Source organism: Zonotrichia albicollis, chromosome 2, assembly GCF_047830755.1.
Source record: "Zonotrichia albicollis isolate bZonAlb1 chromosome 2, bZonAlb1.hap1, whole genome shotgun sequence".
Lineage (NCBI taxonomy): Eukaryota > Metazoa > Chordata > Aves > Passeriformes > Passerellidae > Zonotrichia > Zonotrichia albicollis.
Genome location: NC_133820.1, coordinates 48,868,060 through 48,892,755, shown reverse-complemented (window position 1 = coordinate 48,892,755; position 24,696 = coordinate 48,868,060). Strand labels below are relative to the sequence as shown.

The 24,696-nt window shown below is 39.1% G+C and overlaps 2 protein-coding genes across 2 annotated transcripts in view; one reads left to right on the top strand and one right to left on the bottom strand.

Annotated features, from left to right (window-relative positions):
- The first annotated feature begins 436 nt into the window (after window positions 1–436).
- Window positions 437–16,818, top strand: CHORDC1 (cysteine and histidine rich domain containing 1). The gene is made up of 11 exons (XM_074535122.1): window positions 437–639; window positions 4,008–4,057; window positions 6,072–6,128; window positions 6,618–6,778; window positions 7,347–7,447; window positions 8,371–8,429; window positions 9,442–9,512; window positions 9,828–9,933; window positions 10,999–11,118; window positions 11,743–11,805; window positions 12,329–16,818. The coding sequence occupies exons 1-11, from the start codon at window positions 576–578 to the stop codon at window positions 12,470–12,472; spliced, it is 996 nt and encodes a 331-aa protein (XP_074391223.1). The 5' UTR covers window positions 437–575; the 3' UTR covers window positions 12,473–16,818.
- The window catches only part of LOC102073115 (N-acetylated-alpha-linked acidic dipeptidase 2), a 40,882-nt gene continuing 30,407 nt past the window's right edge, over window positions 14,222–24,696 (bottom strand). Inside the window, exon 19 of the mRNA XM_014266177.3 lies at window positions 14,222–24,696. Coding sequence (XP_014121652.2) covers window positions 24,507–24,696 — 190 coding nt within the window. The 3' untranslated portion in view covers window positions 14,222–24,506.

Sequence of the window (24,696 nt, the reverse complement as noted above, 5' to 3'; positions counted from 1 at the left end):
TCCCTATCGTGGTGGGTTGGAATTAGATAATCTCGAAGGTCCCTTCCACTGCCAACCATTCTATGATTTCAAATGCAACCTCTATAATGCACACTACATAGAGCATATGTAAGTTGGCCAGCTGTCAGGAGCAGCCAGGCAAACTTTCAGTGAACTAACAGAACATAAATTAGTGTTTTTCGTAAGAGGCTTCTGCCGCTGGCATCTGTGCTTCTGTGCAGATGAGACAGCCTTTTAATACGTACACACAAACATTTATTTCAAATCAAACTCAAAAGTGGCAGAAGTTCTCCGGAGGCCGAGCATTCGCCCACAGCCGCGGCCCCACTCACTGCGGAGCCCAGCGCCCGACCGTTCCGCGGCCCCGCAGCAGCGCCTGCGCGGCCGCCCGCCCGCTCTGGCCGGCCCCCGAAGCTTCGTGAAGATTCCGGAAGGCTCCGGCCGGCTCTTTCCGCTGCCGGAGCTGCCCCGCCCCCAGGGCTGCTGCCCGGCTTCCTTCCTTTCTCCCCTCTTCCTTCCGCCGTGTTCCAGCGGGCTCGGCTCTCCCGGGCGGCGGGGCAGGAGGTGTCGTGGCCATGTCGCTGCTCTGCTACAACCGGGGCTGCGGGCAGCGTTTCGACCCCGAGAACAACACGGAGGGTGAGGGCGGCGGAGGGGCCGGGCGCGGTGCCTCCCTGGCTGCAGCGCAGGGAGCGGGGGCGGCCCTGGGGCTCTGCGGGGCGGTGTGAGCCCGTCCCGGCCGGGCCCGGGCCCCGCGGCGCTGCGAGGCTCTCAGGCGGCCCCGGGTGCGGCTGCCCGGGGACACGCGTGTGGGGCCGGAGCGGGCCCGGCGCTGCGCGGCGCTGTCATGTGTGCCAAAGGCTCTCAAGGCCAGCGTGGGCTTCTCTGCTGAGGGCCTCTGTGGTCGTTGCATTCATCGCAGTCACCAGCGGGTTTTTGGTTTTTAGTTTGGTAGGCTGGTTGGTTTGGTTTTTGTTATGTTGGTTTTTTTTTAGTTCAAGTGTGTGGATTTACAGCAGGTAATTAAATGTGCCTTAATCACACACGTGTGCCTGCTCTTCCAAGTGCCTTGAGCGCTTGCAGTGCTTCTGTGTTTGCTGGGAATGCTGGTGAAGCGTATTTAAAGCCCTGTCGTTTGGGGTTTTATAATTCCGCAGAGGTGCAGAAGGGTAAGTTGAGTTTTCTTTCAGAAGGCTCGTCCTCACCTGGTTTATAAAATTAACTGTGTTGGTTGGATTTCTAGAATGCTCTCTTTGCAGTAATTTAAGTTTTAGTGACCCCCAGGGCTAGAAGTAGGCTAACGTGTTCTAGCTTGTACATTTTTCGTGGTTTAGAACCGTGGCAGTAAAGAGTATTTTTTTCTGAGCTACGTGGTTTTGCATACAGAGGGGCAACATGTTGAGTAGGATTTGCTAATGTTAGTAACAGCAGAAGGGGCACAGTTGTGGAATGCTTACATTTAGGGATCTATTCCACCACCATCCCCTACACCCCTTTGCCCCAAAAGGCAAACCAGGTATTTATTGTTTAAAAAAAAGAAAAAAAAAATCAAATCCTGTTAGGACTTCGTGACCTGTGCTCCTTATAAAAGTAACGCTTCTTTACAGTTGGTGATCAAGCTGTAGTAAACTAGGTCAGGTTGGCATGGCCGTATGCTAGCTCTGTGGTGCTTGGGTTGGGGAAACTTTCATGGCATGCAGTTTGTTTCAGTAAGTGGCTGGAACGTGTAGTGGAATCACTGTGTCCTAGAGTAAGCATTTCTGAAAGCAAATGCAATTATTTACAGATCTCTACAGACAACCAGGTTTTGCATATGGGTGACCCCTGCAAATTTCTACTTTGATATTTAATGAAAGGACTAATAAAGTGCTTTAAGGATGCAGCAGTAAGGTGATAGTAGCGTGTGCATGGTAGGATCAGTTTGACTATGAAGTTGACATCAAAAAAAGCTCCAAACAAACAAAAACCTGATAAATTATGGTACTTGTATCTCCAAAAATTATCTGAGGGTTAGAGAAAATGGCTTGGAAATACTTTGGTCTTCCTGGTAAAGGAAAGGTATTAACAGCAGTGGAGAGGTAACTTGTTTAGTTTGTTTGTTTGGGGTTTTTTTTCAGTGAAAAATGTAGAATAGCAACCGAAAGCTGCAGCAATCTGATCTCATGCAAATCAGAACTAGGATAAGCTTTTATCTGCTTGTATCCTAATTTTCTGTTGGGCTCGGTGTGAGCACAGATGGGCTGGTGCTTTACTGTCCTCTCTAGCAGGCTCAGTGGTCAGAGTGCTCAGTGGTCGGATCCCGCTGGCTCTGCTGAGGCTCTGCAGAGCTCCTGGCCTGGCACCTTCTCTCCTGGAGCACGCAGGGCCCTCAGGAGGCAGCAGCCAAGCAGGCTGTCATTTGCTCCACCTGGTACCTACTGCAGGGCAGAGTGAGGAGAATGGATTGCACTTGGCCAGCTGGACCACCAGGCCCTTGTCTGTGTCTGCCTTGAGCTGGAGCATAGCCACCCCTGAGTTAGTTGATTTTGTGATGGTTCTGGTCTCTAAAACCGTAGCTGTTATTAACAGCATCTCTCTAGTGAATAATTAGAAATATTCATTTAAGTCTTCTGACTCAGAAATAATCTTTGCTACAAAACAGAGTTTATTTTTACTCTCATGGTACTTACAATGACATACTTTCATACTTTTGTAAAAGAATAACTTCTGCTTTTATTTTTATTTGATTTAACAATGAAGTCCTGGTCATTATGCAAAATAACCACCTTTTTCCTTTTTGATTTTCCTGTGAGGTTTGCTAGTGTTAGCTTTTCATGCTGAAACTGAAGGAATTGGTAGAGGTTTATGGATATATTTGTAAGTCTTGCTGGAGGACTAATGTCCTAAAATATGTGCATTTTGAGTTTAGGTGGGAACTGATATCCCTCAGACTGTATTAGTGCTTTAAACACAGGCACTGAATATAAAATCAAAGGAAATTGTGCAAAATTAGGTTTCTTTAAAAGTCTACATATTTATAAAAAAGATAAAATCATTTGGGTTGGGTTTTTTCCTATTAAATATCTGTAGGCAGATTGCTAATGAAGTTATTTATCACTTTTTTTCTTTTGCTTCCTATTATGTGCTTTGTAACTGTTTGTATCACTTTTAAGTGTTTCTAATTTTGCTTTAAAGGCTAAAAGATAGTGCTTAGAGTGAAGCCAGTAAAATACTGTCCATGCAGTAACTGTCAGTGACAAGTTATATAATCAGAGCAGTTATATTACATGTTAAAGGAATACAAGTAAAGGAGAACAGCTGTGTAATGATAAACATTTGTGAATACAAACACTTTCATTAATGGAGATTGTACATTATACACATAAAAACAGTGTAGTGTTTGTACAGAATCTATTAGTAATAAATAGTATTGATACATCAAAATTGCCTGCATGTGTAAGACTAACCCTTGGGTTCAAATCCTTAGGTGGCTTAGGATACTACAAACATTGAAAGAAAACAAAGTAGTTACTATTCAATCATGAGCTCATGAATTGCATCAAGAGACTTTTTTAACAGAATACTTCTTGACAAAGCTCTGATCAGGTTCAAAAAGATGTATTTGAAGCCATAAATCAGTGTTTTCTGTCTGTCAGGTAGCCATAGGGTCACCTTCTTACTTCTGCAAAATTACCAGTAAGGCCTGATTACTGATGGAGGCAGGGATGATCCATAGAGAGTTTCCTTTTTCCACGTGGAAGTAGTAGTTTGTCTTAGATACCTGCTTTCGAGTTTGTGTTGTGTAATCCTTAAGAAGAAAGAAGACCTCATTATTTATGTTTAATATATGCGCTCAGATAGCTTTTTTGGAGGAATCTGGATTTTTCTGAGTAATGATGTGCCCTCAGGGAAGTGGGGCAGCTCATGGCATACATTAATTGTGAATGTGGCATTTTTGCTGGATTTGTAATCATATGAATAAATATTCTTGGTGTACCACAATATTAATAATAGTCATTGTCTTCTAGGTTCATGCACATACCATCCAGGTGTGCCCGTTTTTCATGATGCTCTCAAAGTAAGTATGCAACTGTCCTTTTAAGTATTATCTTTTATCTGCTTGGTTTTTCATCTTTTTAATTTTAGATCTTTCAATGTTGAGAAACTGATGTTCAGCCTATCATGAACAACCCCATGAAATTAGAAAAGCACAGTTACTAATTCCTGAAAAAGAAATTTAAAACTCCACTCATGGTCTAAATGCCATGCAAGTCTAGATGACTGTTTCCTGTTGATTAACTGACTTTAGGTCTCTCAGCAGTGTAATTAGGTCCTTTAAATAGGACTGTGGAGCCATTGAGAGGTTTCATACTCTTTAAATTAATTAACCTGCTTGGAATTCAGAGCAGCTGCTTTTGGTCTAATGTGGCCAGGGCACTGATGTGTGTGTGACATTTGTCTGCTGTAAAACACAGTCACGTTCATTAATCAGCCAAATGAGAATGTTGGTTAAATTGGGACTGGTCACCCATGCCTCTTATGCAGCTGTCCAGGATTCTTGGGCTCCATCTTCAGTGAAGAATTAAATGTACCTGTGATGGGTCTCCAGTGCTTAGCCCAACTGCACAGCTCTTCCTTGGTGTTCTGCTAAACTGTTTTCCCTCTTCAAGGATCTACTGGATGCATACAGAGTGCTTACAGGGGATCATTTCAGACATAACTGCTGAAACAGTGCTGGAAATCATTCTAATAATTTATTTGTGTGTCGTCAAAAATCTGGTGTCTAAAAATGGAGCCTGGCACTTTATTAATACTGATGTAGTCTAAGTGGCTTTTCTTAGAACACTAAACTGCTGTTTAGCTGAGCTTTGAGAGAGTGAGTGGCTTTTTTTTTTTCTTGGTACTTAGGAACTACTTCTACTGGAAGTGCATCTCCTCTCAACAATGGTCTTTTGGCCTTGTGAAAGCTTCTGCATTTGTGCTGGGCCGTGTGTTTGCTCTGAGCTGTTGCTTATATTGCAGTACCTGACTCTGGAATCAGCCATCATGTTTCACTGGCAAATTGGGGCAAATACTCTTAGATGAAATACTGTGTACAGTTGCTTAGACAGTGGTAAATTTTTTGTACAAAATTACAGCTGTACTCGGAGCACAGTACAAAAATCTTCTACATAATTATAAAGAAAGAAATTGTTCAGTTAGCTCAAAAACTTATGTTTACTCCCTTTTTCTCTTACATACTCACTGTTTACAAACAAGTACCACTTTCCTCTTTCTCCTTATCCTGCCTCTTGCCTCTTAATTAAAAATTTATCATAATTGCAAATGTGCGGTTTTCTTCATGCGATGAGTTCTAGATAATCTAGGTGGGCAGGATGAACCTTTTGTCTCCTCTATTGTGGAAATAGTTTATATTTTGAGGGTATTTTAGAACCACCCACCTAAAACCTATTGTGTTGCACCACTTAAGCTTTCAAAGCAGTGGTGCATTAGTCAGTCTGTTGCCTCTAATAAGCTTCTTTGAGTTCTAAGATATTTATTCACAGTGGCGAGGCAATTTGCTCTAAAGTTGAATTTCTGGTTTATATAATAAAAAGTGCTCTTGATTGATGTAGTTGGATAGCTGTGCAATGCACATATCCAACTCTGTTGGTGGGAAATAAGAAATTGAAAGATCTGAGTGGTGCTCAAGAAAAGGAAAAAAAATCCCTCTAATTTTTGGAAGAAGGCCTTGAGCATTGAGCCGGAGGTGAGCCTGGTCTCAGGTGTAGTCTTTGTTTTGCTTACATGTTACTCAGTCAGATGAAGTAACATTTCTGTTCTCTGTTGCACAGAGTTGGCACCTAACTTGTCATGGAAGTATTGCCTCACATTTACTGAACTTTTTGATTAAGGCAGCACCAGCAAACTATAAGACTTCTCTGACTTTTAAAAATGCAGATGATGCTATTGTCCACAGTAGGGAAGAAAACAATTGCTAATTTTGATATGCCACATCTTTTAAAGAAAAATAATAAATATTTTGCATTTTTAAAGCTGTTGTCAAGTTCAGTGGTCATGCCTATGTTGTTTCTCTTCCAAAATGTTTGTAGGGCTGGTCATGTTGTAAGAGGAGAACAACAGACTTTTCTGACTTCTTAAGCATTGTGGTATGTACTCATGATTCTTTACAATTTCTATACTTGTCAAGTGACAGTGATTAATATTAAATGGTGCATGGGCTTACATGTTTTAAATTAGCCTAATTCTGTTGAAACTGTCTTAATTCTTCTATGCTCTATTTTTTCATATAATGCTGAAGTCAAAGCTCATTTTCAAGCTTTGTTAGAATTATCAAAATAGGTTTGGATTGCTAATAAAGGATGGTCAGCATCTGCTAATAAAGGATGGTCAGCATCTATTGCCTCTTTCTTGACTACAGAAAGTATGCGTTTTTCTTTTAATTTATATCGAAAATGAGAATATTTTCCACTTTTGTGGTAGGGTTTCCTTTGCAGCCAGTGTTAAGGGTGGGCTACAGGAAAAGATGGAGCTGAAGAAATGAATCAAGAAGACTTGTTACAGTTTTTGTTAATTTTTAATGCATATGAACTACACTGCATTTATACATAAATAAAAACATATGCTTTCCACAATAGGGCTGTACAAAGGGTTTCCATAACAGCGAGAAACCTCCTGAGCCTGTTAAACCAGAAGTCAAAACTACCTCTGAGCGAAAGGAGCTAGCTGAACTGAAACCCAAATTTCAAGAACACATAATTCAGGCACCAAAACCATTGGAAACAATTAAGAGACCAAGGTATGGTATATGCAACTTAAGGTTTTCCAAAGTTGTAGTCAGTTGGCCAAGTTAGAGCTTGCTTGGTTATTCAGTGTTGCACATTTCATGAGGTCTAGAAATTCTAAAATTAACCTTAGAAGACCTTGGTTTTGGTAGAAGTGATGTTGTTATGTTGAGCTTCAAAATATAGAAAAGAATTCTGGTTATGACAAAGAAGTACTTGATCTTTCAACTCAAGAAGTGAAAATTGAAGTGTGTAACCTCATAGCTTAAAATGCTACTAGAAACTGTGTTGAGTGTTTTAAACAGTAATAAAAATAATTTTGGGATGCTTCTATTTAGATTCCTTAGTATCTCTGATTTATTTTTAATTTTGTAGAATATTTAGGATTTCCAGTTGACTGCCTTCTAAGTTTCTAGTCTGTTTTTTCATGAACAGTACAGATTGGCATTTACAACTGTAGTCTCTTTGTTGAAGGGAGGTTTGAAAGGAAGAGCCTTGTAGGAAGATTAAAAGTTGCTACTTTGTCTTCTATAAATTCTTTCTCGTGAAATAAGTTGACACTAATACATGGATTTTTTTTAGCCCAGATGAGCCAATGACAAATTTGCAGCTGAAAGTGTCAGCTTCCTTGAAACAAGCTCTCGATAAACTGAAACTGTCATCAGAAAATGAAGGGAGAAAAGGTAAGGAGACAGGGAGATTAAGTAGGTATGGGATGCTAAGTAATAAATGAAATGCTGATCTTGTAATTTCTGAAGTAATAGTTTCCTGTAATTACGTTCTTTTTCTTCATAATCTGAAATACCTTCCAGTCTGGGAAATGATGGTTGAAGTTCAGATGTGGGTAACGTGGAGACTTGGTTGTCAGGAGCAGTTCATTGTCATTAGCATTATTAGAACTGCGTCTTTTCTAAGATTTTGTTTAGAATCGCTGTAATGGGAACATCCATTTCTGAATATGTGACTGACAGAGTTACCAAGAAATGAGCTTTACTCCCTGTTATTGCAGAGACAGTATAATCCTATAAAGCCTTCATAAATTGGTGGAATTCCTTGGAAGACTAGTCAGTTCTCCCTTGTCTGTTTTTCCTCTTTCTTCTTCCCACATTTTATTTGGAATTTGGTTCCAGAACTACACTGCTCCTTAAGTAACTTTGTAATTTCAACCTACGCTTGTGGCTATTTTATGCTCTTTTGTTCTTGTGCCAAGCTAATTTAGCTCTTCTTTCTCCATGGTATCCAAATTATTTCCCTGTGTGCATTTATAGATAGCAGTTGAAGCCTTTTACATTCTTAGTTTTACAAAACTGAACTAGGTGAATGACTGTTCACTTCCCCTGTGATTGTAATGATCTTCTTAATCTTTTTATTTACCCCACTTAAAATGTGTAAAAATACAGAGCCTAGAATTTGATGCATAGGTAATACAGCTTTTGGAGTGTTTCTCTCTACCTCTCTGGCAGATTTCGCTGTCAGGCAGAAAATAGAATCTTGAAGAGGAAGGTTTTTCTAATCTCCTCCTCAGCTCATTTTAGTTGTTAATAAAGCAAAGTGTTCAGTCGATTATATAATTAATTTGCTATTTTCTGTAATAATCTGTTTACAGAGGAAGATAGTGATGAAATCAAGATTGGGACGGCATGTAAAAATGCAGGCTGTTCAAAAGTAAGTGGTTTAGTTGTACTCTAAATGCAGCTGCTCAGCTATTAAGTGAGCAGTTTTGGTTTTTTGTGTGCTACAAGTTAATTTGGAAAAGGCACAAAGTTCATTGGGTTTAACAAATGCATATTTGATAACATGCTTTAGTATGAACAAATGTGAGTTGTTCGCAGAAAGTTGAAGATTTTTTTTCATAAACCTGTCATGAACTTCTAATTAGTAAGCTTGTCAAATCCATGGTACTGAGGTGTTTCAACTTAACATATGAAATACAGTGTTGGTGAGAGGTGGCTTACTGATAACACTTGAGTTGCTCTTGATAATGTGTATAGATCAGAAGTATCTACAGATTTTAGCAGTTAATGCTTCCTGCAAGAAGAATTAAAAAGTCAGTGTTTTAACACATCTAGTACCAAAATTAGTCATTATATTACATAGTCATTTTAAGTGAAAATTACACTGACAGGCTTGTTTTGTGTAAAAGGGGACAGTAAAATTTTAATAGCTATTTTACCTGGCAGATTTTGCATTATCTACTGAAGCTCTGGTGGGAGGAGAACTTTGACAGTCTTTGTGTTGGGAAGAACTGACCTGATACTCAGTGGCTAAGTTGTATATTGTTTATTTTACTTTCTGTAGAGAACCTATGTGTTTTATGAGTGACAGATTTAATTTATTTTCAAGTTAAGTTCTTGTTTTCTCTGAATGCTCAGAGTATTTTAAAGACAAAAATCTCTATGAGGATCTGCAGTAACCTTTATGAGCATAGGTGGTGTCACCATTGATGTGTGCCATTGAACTAATATAAAGTACAGCTTCTTAGCAGTGCCAGAGAACCTTCTGTGAAGGAAGGTTGAACACTTACTTTGAAAAGCTAGAACAAGCCATTAAATCTAGAGTATTTACCCAAAAGCTTTGTCGTACTTTGGTCATTATTTCTGGGTTTTGTTGTGCTTTATTTTATTCCTTGCTCCAAATCCTGTAGCAGTAATACTCTGTAAATGCTTTGTCCCACCAGACATACGAAGGACCGCACAGCACAGAAGAAGTATGTATATACCATTCTGGTGTACCTATTTTCCATGAAGGGTTAGTATTCAGCTAACTTCCATTTTTGTACCTCTGTTCTGTGAAGGGTTAGTATTCAGTTAACTTCAGGTTTTTATAACTAGTTTATTGTGTATTCTTGCTTTCTTCATAAATGTTGCCTTGATTTATTCCCTATTCCCTCTTCTAAAAAATGTTGCCTTGATTTATTCCCTATTCCCTCTTTGTCTAAAAAATGACAATGCTTGAAAAGAGTATATGGAAGTAACAGTAATACTGCATAAAGGAAAGAGCTTATATGTTCACTGTAAACAGTGTCCTAAATATTGTTTGTTAATTACTTTGCAAACTTTCAAGGATGAAGTACTGGAGCTGTTGTAAAAGAAAAACTTCTGACTTCAATACATTTTTAGCTCAAGAAGGCTGCACAAGAGGAACACACGTATGGAATAAAAAGGATGCAGTAAGTAGCATTAAGATTGCATTCTGTAACTGGCTATTCTGAATTTTGAATGCTGAAATGTAGTTTGTAGCTGGATTGAGTTATTATTGTAGCTGAGCCAGTACAGATGACCACCTTTGACATAATGTGGTGGGTATATAATGTACATAGCAGGAAAACTGAGAAATGGAGTGTGAAGTAGTCTGTGGTACAGGAGTAACTGATTCTTTAAGAATATTGTATTTGGTCACACGATGGATACAGGTGAACAAAAAGTTCTTGTTATGAATGTGTTGTCTGTTGCTGAGGCAAAAAGGGTTTGACACTGCAAACATCAGGAATGTTTAACAAAAGAAAATAAAAATACATTATAAAAAGTGTAGTTTCATTACTTAATTCCAGAGCAATTACTTCATAAATCTTTACTTCTTTTAAATCTTATAATTGCTGGTTGCTTTGAATATTTATATTTTTGTTCAAGAATTATTTGCAAGTGCAAAAAGTAGGGATTTAAAAAAAGTTGAAGTGGTGAGTGTAACGCAGGAAAGTGTAGAAAAAGACTAAAGAATTTATCCACATTTAAAGAAGCCATGAGTATATTAATTGTATGTGTATTGAGATAATCGGCTTCTATCCAGCAAGGGGTTTTTTTACCTTAGCTTTTTGCTTTTATTTTGAGGGTTTTTTTCCACAGTTTACTTACTTTTTCTGCATCAGAGAACAGAGAGTAATACTTTTTTTTGCAGGACTATGAAGCATTCTTGGAGTCATGGCATTCTTTCTCTGTGTTCAGTTCCTTTTTATAACCTGCTGGCTAACTGTAGTCTTGGAAAGGAAGTTGATCTACCAAGTACAACATTTTTTTGGTTGTAGTTTGTTTGAGAGGGAGATACTGAAATTCTTAGTAAAAAGAATTGCAAGTGGAATGTTGAGTCTTCTGTGAAGATGAAATACAGTCCTTTATTAGCGATGCTAATTAGCTATTAAAAAAAGTCCTGGGCGTTTATGCTGTTAATCTTGTAAAAAATATTCAAATGTAATTCTAAATCTTTTTTTCCTTCCTGTATACTTTTTTTCCTTATATAGGGTACTAAAGTAGTTCCATGCAGGCATGATTGGCACCAGACTGGAGGAGAAGTGACTGTTTCTGTATATGCTAAAAACTCTGTCCCTGATCTGAGCTACGTGGAAGCTAATAGCACAATGGTGAGCCTCTACCTTAAGTTCAGCAACTTGATCCTAGGAAGATCTGCTCAGTTTTATTTACAAGGCAGAGATAGCATAAGACTCTTGTTTGAGTAACTGATTTTTCTTGACATTTGTGTTTGTTCAAGCATGTATAGCTTTTTTCTCCCTTCTGTTTGGACATCTGCACTTTAATGTGTGGGGGTTTTTTAAAGCTGCAATAAAAGTATGCAAAAAAAATCTTTGATTTGACTTCCATAATTAAAACTCAAGCATTATGGGTTTGTATCACCATGTGTCTATATAATTATTGAGTCATCATTTACTTGTATTTGACTTAATGTAATTTGATACCATTCTTTATTGTATGCTGTTTCACAGCTACTAATATTAAACAGGTGTTAAAATACCTCTCTTATTTCTTAATCTAAAATGATAAGATAACAGTGGTCACTGTTGATTGCAACTGTATCATAATCTATTAAAATAGATACTCATCTCTATTTCAGAGGGATAATTTTATCACTTTGGTCATTGTAGGATCCAAGTCCTAAAGTCCTATTCTGTTTAAACATGCTCAGGGTGTTAGATGTTTTATTAACATGATAAACTTTTCTATTTTTTTTGGATTTTTTTCCTGTTAAGGTAAATATCCATATTGTATTTGAAGGAGAAAAGGAGTTTCATCATACTGTGAAGTTATGGGGAGTAAGTATAAAAATATGTTTTCTATTAAAAAGAAACAAACAAAAAATCTAACAAAAAAACCCAGAAGGAAACTGAAGCATAAGACATTAGCTTCTTCTCTTTCAAAATGGTATGGTTTTCCTCATTACTCTGTTTTTTGAAAGAATTTCTGTTGCATGACATTGAGTAATTACATTTAAATCTGAATAAAATGACCCTGGAGATCCAGTGTTACATCAGAATGGGCACTGCTTTGTACAGAAGGCGGCCTTCCAAGGTCCTTTCTGATCCCAACACCATGGTAGTGGTATTGCAGAAAACCCTTGGTTATGCATGTTAGCCAATGTATGTTAGATATGCATTGGCATATGTTTATGCCATAAGCATTCCATAGCTCGGGAATGGGAAAAAGTCTTGATTTTTCAAGATAGTAGAGGGTTCTTCATCTACCTAAACATCTACTGAAATTTAGTGATGAGGTACTCCCTAACTTAAATCCCCAGTGTCTGTTAAATTAAAGCATGAAACACCTTTACTGTTCTAGGTGATCGATGTAAAGAGGAGTTACGTGAACATGACCGCTACAAAGATTGAGCTCACTATGAGAAAAGCAGAGCCCCTGCTATGGGCAAGTCTGGAGTTACCAGTCTCCAACACACAACCAAAACAGGAGAGTTCGGATCAATAACAATTCCAAGAGACGAGTTATTTCCCATAATGAAGTGGTGACTTGCTACTGTAATCAAATATTTAACTTTTATATAGATGTCTTTTTTTTAATGCTAGTTCATCTGTTCCCTTCTAGAAAGAAATTTGACGCACAGCAAATGGGGGTGTAAACTTGAAAGGGTAACAGTTATTTCTGCTCTTGCTCCCATGGGTATGTTTATGCTAGATGCGATGTCTCCATGGGAATTTAGAGTAAAACAGCTATTGCCCTTTGCTTGCAACCTTCCCTTCCATGCACTGACTATCCCAGTAGATGTGCTCTCTGTTCACAGTGAGTGTCTTTGTTTTTCAGCTGTTCTGTTTAGACTGAATGCGTTTGGTAGCCTGTGTTAAATTGAACACTGTTATGAAGCTTACAGTAATGCAGATACAAAAATCTGAGACTGAACTGATTGGCATGTAATTCTACATCTAGAGTAAAAGGTTACATAAACAGAAATAGGAAGTTGTACACCTGTAGACTTTCGTGTTCTGAAACGAAGTTTTCTTTCAATACCTGTTGGCTTATGTAGGAATGAAATGAATGGTGTTATTCCAAGGATTTCAGTACTGCTGACTCCTGCTGTCTTTCATGTATCAAAGCAGATCAGGTTAAAATTTTTAAAAAGGTGGCAAGAAGGGATTATTTTTACTCTTTTACATTTGCTATTTCAGTAGTTAAATATAAAAGCAAATGGACAGTGAAATGGCTGTATAACTTAGCATTTCAGCTGTGAAGAGTATGCAAACAGCAAACTATTGTAAAATTACCAAAGTGCTGTATATATTTGGCAGCCTTTAGAATGTATAGTCTGTCCTATTTTACAGCATTGAAAATCTCAAGATTCTTCTCAAAGTAGATGGATATGTATAGTAGGAGAAGCCAGGACACGCTGTAGGTGTCTCGGTAAAACAATTTCCATATAGATGTGTGTATCTCTTGACTCTGAGGATGGTCATCTAAGAACTGCAGTTATATACAGGGCAAAACTTAGGAGAAACAACATGCTTTACAATCTGTCTCATATTGTAATTGTACCTTTGACTCAACACTTCAAAAGAATACTGTATCTTTTGAGCAGACTGTAATTAGAAATCAAGACCTTAGTTTTGTTTTCAGTTCATCAGTAAAGGTGTGTGGCTGAAAACAGGATAGCTGTAAAGATGCGATTTTTTTTTTTTTTTTTAATTCAGGCAGCAACACACACAGTAACATTACTTTCTATTTCTGGTTGGAATAGTTTCTTAAATTTGGCTTGCAGCTGAAATAAAGATGTTTTCCTATTAAAGTAATAAAAAATGCACACTATTTATTGTGCCTAATCCTGTATACATAACAAGAGGGTTTGTGGATTGTTAAATGCATGGATGCTCATCTATCAGCTTTGGCAGACCTGGAATAGTGTCAGGAGAAACACAGGGTGTAGTAAAGGTATTCTGAAGTGAAATGCAGATTTCTGAGAATCTTGCTGTTTTCCAGTAGGTATGATTTGACTCAGATTTCTGTCTCTAACAGTACTTGAAATCCTACTTCGTGCTTAAAGTAGTAGGAAATACATTACCAAAAAAACTATCCCTGAACACCAAGAAGGTAACACTGGTGATACAAATATATATATACACATGTGTAAAATTGTTTTGGTGCTTCTCTACCTTAATCTCAAGATCCTTTTTCTTCAGCTACTTAGTTTGAGCATGGTTGTGTGCTCCTTTGGGCCCTTTTAAAAAATTTCAGCTCTGAGTTCTGCTGTATAGATTCTGTTAACCTCTAATAATGCCTTTTTTTCCTCTTTTTTTTTTTAAATCTGAAAATGTCAGGTACTGCAAAGTGATAGGGTACAAGCTTATAAAATACGTGCCTGCCAGGTGGTCCTCTGAAAATTGAACAGATGTTCCTTGATATGTTCTGAACCAACAAGTGGAGTGCTTATTAGTTAGTGTGACACTGAGAAACATCAGTGGATGAAAAATTCTAGATAGCTGTAGCTACTAGCATGCCATCTGTGTTGGTGGGTGCAGAACTCTGAACTTGGACAGTAAAATTAGTAGTGCTTAAATGCCAGGATAAAGTTCTTGTTTAACAAGCATGTTCAAATGTGTCTGTCCGTATGGATATATAAATATCCTAAATATGTTAAAAAATATGGAAAACATATTTTCTCTTAATTTGCATCCTCATGTGCATTAGGTTTATGTAATGTAAAACCTATTTTAAAGAACTACATGGAAAATGGAATTCCTTGGGAAAACATTTTCTGTTTTTCAGTAAGTCATATTCTGCCTTAGTGCACTAACAAATGGAGAGAAATGTGGATGAATGGGCCGTCTCATGTGAATGCTGCAGGCTTTGGGATCCTGTAACTACTTGTTGCACTCTTCCAAACTGTGTTCTGCTGGTAGCTTAGTCACCTTGGCCATAAGTGGGAGAAAGCTCCTGTGAACACAGTCCCCAGTTTTGCTTTTGCTTTTTTTTATTCCTCTTGCCCTCCTGTTCATACTTTCAGAACAAAGCTAAAGATACTTCAGGTGTTCTATAATGACTCCCCCCATCCCTAGCAAAACAACCACTTTTAAAGCTTACCTGTTTAAAAAAGCAGGCAAACAAATTAAAGAACCCATGAAAACCCCACCAGCTTTGGTCAGGCAAGAAAGTATAGAGTGTACAATAACAGCATAGTTTCTGTGGCCTGGGATGCTTTTCAAAATAAAAGTGTAACCCTTCAGATGGCCTTGACTGCCATAAGCTGTCTGTTTAACTGAAGCAATTCTTAGCAGTTATTTATAACCATATGTCTGCATCTATCCTGAAACTCCAAGAGCTGTATCAGTCATTGAATTTGTGTGTTTTGAGCAGTTGCTCACAACAGGCTTCAATACACCAAGGGTTGTTCCTGGTGTTTCATGCAATGACATCCTGACATACATAGTGATAGCAAACACTTTGATGGAATATTGGTTTGGCTGTAACTTTTATTAGTAAGTATGGAGAGAAGGGAGGCCAACTGTGGTGTACTAAACCAATCATGATGGCTACTTTCCCAAAAGCAAGATTTGTCAAGGAAGCAAAGTGATATTTGATCACAGGCATTCACCTGTCTAATAATATGACACTATATTGCAAACCAGTATGAGCAGGAGTATTCAGTGTTGAATTCATTCTTTTTTCATGCTCTCAGATCTTGGGCTGTACTTATCAAAATAAGTTGATACAGTCTGACTATATTTTTATAAATGAGTGTTTAAGAGCTGTAGTGTGTTTCAGTATGGATTTATGTGTTACACATGTAGACAAGCATGACACATGAGTTAGAGCTGACTGTCCAGGTGCATATAAAACTTCACCTTCATGATCCCTTTATAATACAAAAAATTGCATGGGTATACAAGTTTATGACAGAAATCTTAATATTTTCCCTCATGTATAAGCCCATTTTCCTGTCTAACAGATTTCATACCTAACATTACATCTCAGGTAAAAAGTGATAGAGGATGAGAGGAAACGGCCTCAAGTTGCACCAGGGGAGGTTTAGATTGTTAGGAAAAACTGTTTTTATGGAAGGGGTTGTCAGGGATTAGAACAAGCTGCCCGGGGAGAGTGCAGTCACCGTGCCTGGAGGTGTTTAAAAAAAATACGGGTATGGCACTTGAGGACATGGGTTAATGGTGAACATGGTGGTGCTGCTGCCTTGGTGGCTGGTGACCTTAGAGGCTTTTCCAGTCTTAACAATTCTGTGTTCTTGTATCTGTAAGAACATTTCTTGGAGGAATTGGAATTTATGTGAAATGTTAATACATTGCTAAGCACAGGGCTGATCAGCTATATTGACTCTAAGGTGCTGATACAACTTGACAGAGTAATCTTCCATTGGATGGTATATTCTGGATTGTGTACATTATCAAGTCACCATTTCAGTAGTTTAGGAATTAGTTTTACTAGGAATTTTGCCTTGGGAAAAAAATATACCTATTCTTCATAATGATGCATTTTTGGCTTGCATTCTTTAAACATGGCATGAGTATTGATTAAATACTGTATCTGTTAATGATTGGTCTTTCCCAATTTGCTACTAAATTTTTTTTTACTTCTGTTCAGGAAGGAGATCCTTTTTAAAGTAATGAGTTATGTGTCTGGAACACTGTTTAAGGGTGGTAATAATTTTGCCATTATAAGGGTCTTGAATTACAGTTGAAGAGGAGATGACTTTTCGCATGGCTATTTGATTCTGCACATTCACAAAACTTACACGCAGAAATTAATCTCGTGTCTTCATGCTCTAGTTTTTTTCTAAATGTATCCAATAAAATTCTTGTTACATGCTGGTTGCATTTGGGGTTTGTGTTTGACTCCTTTTGTTATAGGTGTGAACTTCCCTGTTAGTTTGCAGCATGGTTGTTGAAGTAAAATGTCAGTGGACATTTTCCACATGTAGGTCAATATGGGAGTGAAACTGCATCGCCAAGGGGTTTTTCCCACCTGTTGTTCCTTTCTTTGCTTGTTGCTTTCTAAAGCTACAGCCCAGTCAGGATATGAGTTTTGCAGAAATCTGAGTGTGGTTACTGAGATGGAGGCCTGTCTCATTCACAGGAATAGTTCAGTCCAAGACTTTTGAGCTGTCACAAACTTAACGGAACAGAAGTGGAATAATTCCAGATACAGTGGCTGTTTCTAAAGTTGCTGATGGTACTGTTGCTTTAATTTTTTTTCTGGTTTCTTAGAAGCAGAAGATAACTTTCCAAGACCTCTGGCATTCACTCAGTGTAGAAAAGGGTTCACCTCTTGAAGCCTGATATCTTCTATGGTAATAAATACTTGGGCTTTTCCCAAAGTTTGTGTAGATGTTTTGACCAGAGGGTAACCAATGTATTGTCACAGACATTGCAAACTAATCCACAGTGAAATGAGTGTTAAGCAGAAAAGGAAGCATCCTTTTGAATAAAATATTTTTGTTACCTGCTAGAAACAAGTATTTGAAGAATTAGTTCCTTGTTAAATTTTAAAGCTGCATTGCAACAAAATTCATTTAAAGCTACCTAGAGGCAGATCTTTTACATTACAATGATCTGTGAAATATTTTTAGTCCAAAAACCTTGTTCTCAGCAATGTGATTTAAACCTATGATAAATACTGATACTGCAATATTATTGCCGAATTCCATGATTGGGAAAAAAACTAACCTAATATACTTCTAGGCTAATGTGCTTAACCTAATTTGTTCCTCCTTAATTGGAAATCAGGCTTGTGTATAACAAGGCAGGGTTGATGCAGTGTGCTTCTATACCCCAAGGGACTTAATTTAGGGGTTTTTTTAAGGGAATGCCTTGTAATCAGGTTATATCATTATGTATATAAACAACCCAAATTTTAAACGTTCTGCTCATAGTGAAAGCAGTTAACATTTGGAGTGTAAACTCATGTTCAAAACCTACAGTAAAGAGGTAGTTTAAGTTCTTTAACTGCAGCTTTGTGAACTGGAAGCTTGTTGGCTCTTCTGTTACCAGAGTTTTACTTTACTGGATAACTTAAGTGGGATGCTTGTGATTTCCATGAGCAATTAACAGCTGTAAAGAAGGGAAGGTTGGTAAGTTGAATGGAGGACAGTGAAATGTAGTTGAAAATAAGCTTTTAAGAAAAAGATTGTCACATGTTTGTGGTTGAAAAATAATTCAGAGAAGATGTGCTAAGGGTGATGCAAATGAAAACTCCCAACAGCTGAATTTAACAGTGTTTTATACTTTTCTCACATACCTTTGTAAGGGTTCACCTCCTTGCTGTGTGAGCACAGAGTCAGTGCTTGTTTTGCTCAATAACAAGCTCAACATGTGCATTTATAATTAAACAGCTGTTCTGACTCACATTGCCTGAACACTTGAGTACAGTTGGGACTTGTACAGTGAAAAGTGGCCAAAAGTTCAGTGTGGTTTAGTGATAATACCCAAATGCTGAGCACATAATTCTTAAGCTAAACCATGTGTAATTTTAATGAGTTTTTGCTTTTCACAATTGAATTATATAATGCACATATGTTTTACCTTAAACTGCCCCATAAGTGTATTTCAGTAAGCATAACTATTCAGGAGTGTATTGCAACCTGTGGCATTGTACGTCCTCCCTTTTCCTCCATGCACTGCAGGTGTTCTTCACTGAAATTTGAAGTACAGTTTTGTGCAGACTGAGCAGTAGCTGTTACAGAGCTGATAGATTTTGCCAGAGGTTCTCCATATTCTGGTAATTGTGTTTTAGTACAAAACAGTGTAATGCTGCCTGAGAGGCAAGTGCCAAGTCCTGCAGTCACATTCTGAGTCCTGTACAAATATCTGGTCCTCAGGCAGGTTGTCTTTTATCAGAATGCAGATGACAAGAATGGTGTTTGCAAAACCAAAATCCTGTCTGGCTGAATTGGGTGAGCAGAGGTGGTTTGAAAATACAGAAAGAAAAGCTGGGTTAATTTCATCCATTTCTCAGGTTACCAGGACTGGACACTTTAATTTTGCATATGACTATGGATAAATAGCTGTGCTTAATGATTTTTCTTCAGAAAACTTGGGACCCTCCCCCGCGTAGTACCCAGATGCCAATCTCTGCTGACAGTCCAATGAACACAGGATTCCTGTGGCTGGTAGTGTGGCAGAAGCTTCATTCTTGCTCTGCAGGGTCCCAGAACCTGCCAGGCTTGCTTTGTCTGTTCTTTTAACTTGCCTGCGGCTTTGTTCTGGCTTGTTTGGCTGTTAAAAGTTTTCCCAGGTCCGGGTAGCTCTTGTCTTACTTGGGTTACCTTGTTTCTCATTCTGTGGTTGCTTGTTATAGACGTATTTTTTTACATAACTACTAAAACTAAAGCAGGTTTACTATGTAGAGCAACGTACTGCTGATTCTAGTGCCCTGTTGCAGAGGGATACGTGCAAGGGCCTTGAAAACTGAGGCATGGGATGTGGTGTAGAGGACTACTATGGGACGATTGGAAGGGGCATTGCTGGATAACAGAGATCCCAGGAAGAGAAACAGTTCATAAATATTATAACTGCTTTTCCATTGAAAGGTTTGTACTATAATTTCTTCTCTTTTTTTCTTTAATAGTAGAGACTAATCATTCTTCAATCACACAGTTAAGATTTTGAGCATTCCAACAATGAACCTGTCTTTAGTTACAAAGTGTATTTTTTTTTCTGCCTGTAATAAGACTGGGCAGGATGCTTATACGTGACTCCTCTGCCGTGGCAGTGGACAGCACTGTCACTGCTGTCAGTACCCACACACCTGTAAGGGTTGTGCCGGGATAATACCATGTGTGCTGCAGACTGAGGAGAGTTTTAGTGCAGGCAGGTGGTGTCCAGGCATGCAGGTTCTGGTGGAGAGTATGGAAATATGGCTTAGGAGACAGAGCTGAGAAAACAAAAGCAATGCTTCAGTAGGGGGGGCGGTGGTTGCAGAAATATCTGAAGGGATGAGCGACCTCAGATCTAAATCTTTCAGTGCTCTGTGTTCACAGCTGGCCATGTTTCCTCTGCCTGGACTCCTGCTTCTTACAGGTTACATAAGGGTGCATTGTCACAACCGTCACTGTGTCCAGCAACTGTGACTTGAGTTTCCTTCTAAAAGTACAGCCAAGTTTGGAAGTAGTGTGGATGGCAGCATCAGGAACATGTCAGCTGCACTGTCAGCAGGCAAGCAAAGCACATCTGGGGAAGGTGCCATGTAAACTTAGCAAGTCTATTCTTATCCGATCCCTGCTGTGAAATGTTTTTCTATTATTGCCTCTCCTGTTCTTTCCCTTAATGAAAGGTTGGAACATGTTTGGAGTTTAATTGAACCAGGTCCAGCCCCTCCTGCATGAGGTGCCTAGCAAAGCACTCTTATCCTCCTCCTAGATTCCCCGAGCTGAAGATGTTTAAGGGTGCAGCATCCATCAGGAGAAATGCTGTTGATGCTGACAGAAGCATCCTTGACCTTATAGATTCTAACTGGCACAAGTCTCAGTGGTGTAATGGGAACAATCTTTTACCTTAACAAAGACTGCTTGCTAAATTCAGCTCCTGCTGGTTTCTCTAAGGACACTTTATATGAGCAGGTGCTAGTCTTTGAGGAACAGAACACTTTGGTTCTGCTCTGAGGAGCAGAAGCAAGATTTCTGTATTTCATTTAATTAGCGTTGTCTTCTCTGCTCTGCCATAGGGAAGTTCCTGATGTTCACCATCAGTCAGCTTTTTCAGTAGCACTATTAACTGTACACTGAAATCCTATTAATAAAACTAGGGGAATTTAGGAAAAAACAGGTTATGCATGTCCAATTTCTACCAGCTGCCGAGAGACGTCCCCAGGTGAGTCTGACAGAGTGTCACCTGGAGATTCCAGCACCTAATGTTACAGATTTCTTTCCAAAGTCAAGGCAAAGGTATTTCAACCATAAGAGAATCTCAATCATCGTATCAAAGGTTTGGGTTGAAAGGGATCTTTAAAGGCTATCCAGTCCAATCCCATTGCCATTTTCAGCTAGATCAGGTTATTCAGAGCTCTGATCCTGGATGTTTCCAGGGATGGGGTGTCTACCATCAATCTGGGCAACTTGTTCTGGTGTTTCCTCACCTGCATTGTAAAAATCCTGCTTGTATCCAATCTAAATTGACCCTTCTCCAGTTCAAAACTATTACTTTATGTACTAATGCAACAGGTTCTACTAAAAAGTTTGTTTCCAAGCTGAAATAAACTTCCAGGCACTGTCCCTTTGGAACTGATTTTCTAAAGAGGCAATTGACAACCCAGATATCCAAGTTTAATTTTGCCAGATTGTTTTGCAGCTCCAGTCTACTAGGATGAAGGGTCAGTTTCTCCCCTTTGTAAGGATTCACTGATTGTTTCAGCCAGTCTGAGTGAAGTAACTGGGCAACTGGAATTGGGGACAATGTTACCCATCTGTAAAGATTATTATGAAAAATTCCCTTCCCATACTTTAAAATTATGGGAAGGCAGAGCTACAGTTTGCACTGGGGGAGAGCAACAAGATAAGAGTCTTGTTTGTTTATCGATAAAACTTAAGATTCTACTCATTGAGGAAGGAAAGACAATTAGAGGTCTGAGTAACTGATCCTTAAAATACGAAGAATAAGGGATTTTGTGGAATTTAGTATAAGCAATTTATAAGTGGTTTGGTTTCCTTATTTATAAGGGTTTGGATATCACTCTGCCTCAGTAGAACTTTATAGACAGGAATGGAAATAGATTTAATATATTTTGTGTACTTCTCAGGATGTAGCTGGTCATGATGAATCTCACATTCACACAGTTATCAATTAAGTTGACAAGAGGAACAAAGCAATCAATGCCAGCTGTGCATTCAGCCTGCTGTGAGCTGTAATTTATTCTTACAGCTTTAAACTGCACAGGGAAGCAAGGAGAGATTGTGTGCTCTTTTGCAGCAGTAAGGTAATAGTACAGAACCTCTAAGGCTAGCTGCCACTGAAAGAGTCGAATTTACTGGTGAAACATTTGTTCATTGGTTTATACATTTCTGTAAACGAAGGAAGAAGAAAATTTCAACAAATATTTCCTTACAATGTGGAAGCTCCTTGTTTGCCTTATACTCTGATGATCCTTCAGCAGCAACCACTGGCAGATCCAAAGTTGGCTGCTGCTCATGAGGAACAGGCACTCATGGCTTTTTCCCACCATCTAGATATCCTAAAACTCCCTTGGTGGCACATTCAGTAATGCCCAGTGCAGTTAATGTAAAGTTATGATGGAGCAGGAATGGCACAAGATTCAGAGAAAGGGAAGAAAAACCCAGTGCAGTTATGTACCAGTCACATCTTTGCAAGATATTCGTAAGCAGTAAGTTCAGCCACAGATGAGAACTGTGAGTTAGTTAGGTAAAAGAAATGAGAACAACAAAAATGTATCCACTGTTCATAGGATCATAGAATGGTTTAGGTTGGAAGTACCTAAATATCCTCTAGTTCCAGCCATGGGCAGGGATGTCTTCCACTAGACCTCAGGTTGCTCAGAGCTCCTTCCAGCCTGGTCTTGAACACTTCCAGGGATGGGGCATCAACTTCTTTGGGCAACCTGTCCCAGTGCCTCATCACCCTCACAGTAAAGAATTTCTTCTACTCTAAACCCACCTTCTTCCAGTTTGAAGCCATCCCCCCTTATCCTATCACTACACACCTGTAAATAATCCCACTTCAGCCTTCTTTAGCTACTCAAAGGCTGTAAATAATGTCTTTCCAGAGCCTCCTCTTTCCTAGGCTGAACAACTGTAGCCATCTCAGTCTTGTGCTCATGAGAGAGATTCTCCAGGCCTTTGATCATCTTCATAGCTTCCTCTGGACTTGCTCCAACAAGGCCCACACAGCTGTTATGCTGGGGCCTCAGGGCTGGAAGCAGCACTCCAGGTGGAGCCTTGCCAGAGCAGAGGGAAAGAATCACCTGTTCTGTGCCCCAGCATCAGCTACTCCTGTCTCTTATGTGTGTGCTAGCAAGGTCAGTTTTGCACTCCATTTCCCAACAGAAGAGGTAAAGCATGGACTGTAGAAGTGTAATTTCCTCATGTGCCTAAGGTTTGATCTGCAAAAAGCAATTGAGCAGTAAGGTATGAGAAAAACATCCACAAGAAGCACATAATCCTTCATCTTTCATGGAAGTGTATTGGAGGCAATACCAGTGAAAGCCTCTCTTCTTGCTGGCATATATCCCCCAAAACAGCTTCCCACAAATTATTTCTGGTTCCTGTGTTTGAATTCAAGGCATCTGAGATGAGAACAGCAACTCTGTCCTGCTTTTCTAATTCTCTCCTTTTTAGGGCCACATCTGTTCTATTCCCCATAAAACTAAGATTTTATTCCTACAACGTGGTGCAATTTATGGTAGTGAGAAAAAGTGTAGTATATTTTACATAAGAGATGAAATTGGCTAATGTCAGTTTCCACAAGCTGGAATATGATTCAGTAAAATTCTAGCAATTTTATTAGTTTTAAAGCATATAGATGAGAATTACACCTAAGGGCAAATGAAGCAAGAAATTTTAATTTTTTTTTCTTTTTATACAAACTAAACAGTTTTGCACAACTGGCCTTCTCAAGCATTTCAGTTCCTCTTTGAATGTAAAATCAGCTCCTACCGGGAAATGTCGTTCAGGTCTTACTTAAAGACAGAATTATCTCAAGCTCCATGCTGATAGTAAGTGTCCTCCAGCTCCTTCAGATGAAAAAATATGAAAGAGATTGCCTGGGAGAAAATAGGAACAAAAGCTGCCATGGGTTCAGAACTAGAGAAGGTGCCAAAAAGAGCAGGGAGAGAGATTTGCACTTTTTCAAAGGAGGGAGATGCATGGAGACTTTCAGAGGGCTGGATGTGCACTCCACTGAAAGCATGCTTTTGAATTTCTGCACATAAGCAGATGCTTTCCTTGATTATCAAGAATGGCCAGTACTGCTTTGGCAACCAGTAGGAGAGTCGCTTATTTTTTTTCGAGGAAAAGAAAGCAAATCAGTGTAAAGAGCATTCACCAGTCCTGCAGAATAGATTCTGAAAGGCAGAGATAGCTTTGGTGTCTTCTGTTATAAAAGTAATTATCAGAACAAGAAAAATGTACAGGGTGAGTATTGCATTTTTTTCATCAAAATGTGTGATGTCGATCACTGCTGTGGACAAAATTTTCAGGTAGCTTGGCAAATAATTGTTTTCATAACTATACATCCAAAATATTGGGTCCTCAAAGCTGGTAGATCTCTCAGAAAATTCTAATCAGAAACTGATTGTTCCTGCTTCTCCCTCTTCCCACTTCTCCCCAAAGCCAAATTTCCTTCTACCCAGGGTTGTTCATGAAGCTACCATTCTGTCACTAGCAGAGATGCAGCAATTCCGAGCTCAGGAGCTCTCTGGCACACAGAGCTCTGCTCACCTGCCATGTGGTTTGGGAGGCTGGAGACTCAGGCAGGGCAGACAGGGACACTGGGACACTGCAGCAGCCTGACAGCTCTGTGTGCCACACTCTGCTGTGGGAGTTTGCAAAGCCCTCATCCTATGCTACTTCCTTCAGTGTGTCTGCTGCTGCCTGGACAGTGAAGGATGCAATGGAAATCTGCCTCTTCACTTCTTCCCAGGCTTCACGTTGATCAGCTTTGCTTTCAATATCAAACATGGCATCATAGATTCCTGGGAAGGATTCTCCTGCGTATTTGTTGTGGCTGCTTGGAGCAAAGATAACATGT

Bases quoted from the DNA above. Each gene is read 5' to 3' on its own strand.
- CHORDC1 (XM_074535122.1), top strand. From the start codon at position 576: ATGTCGCTGCTCTGCTACAACCGGGGCTGCGGGCAGCGTTTCGACCCC. The intron at 6,129-6,617 runs GTATGTACTCAT...TTTCCACAATAG, and splicing joins CTGACTTCTTAAGCATTGTG to GGCTGTACAAAGGGTTTCCA. The intron at 9,934-10,998 runs GTAAGTAGCATT...TTCCTTATATAG, and splicing joins TATGGAATAAAAAGGATGCA to GGTACTAAAGTAGTTCCATG.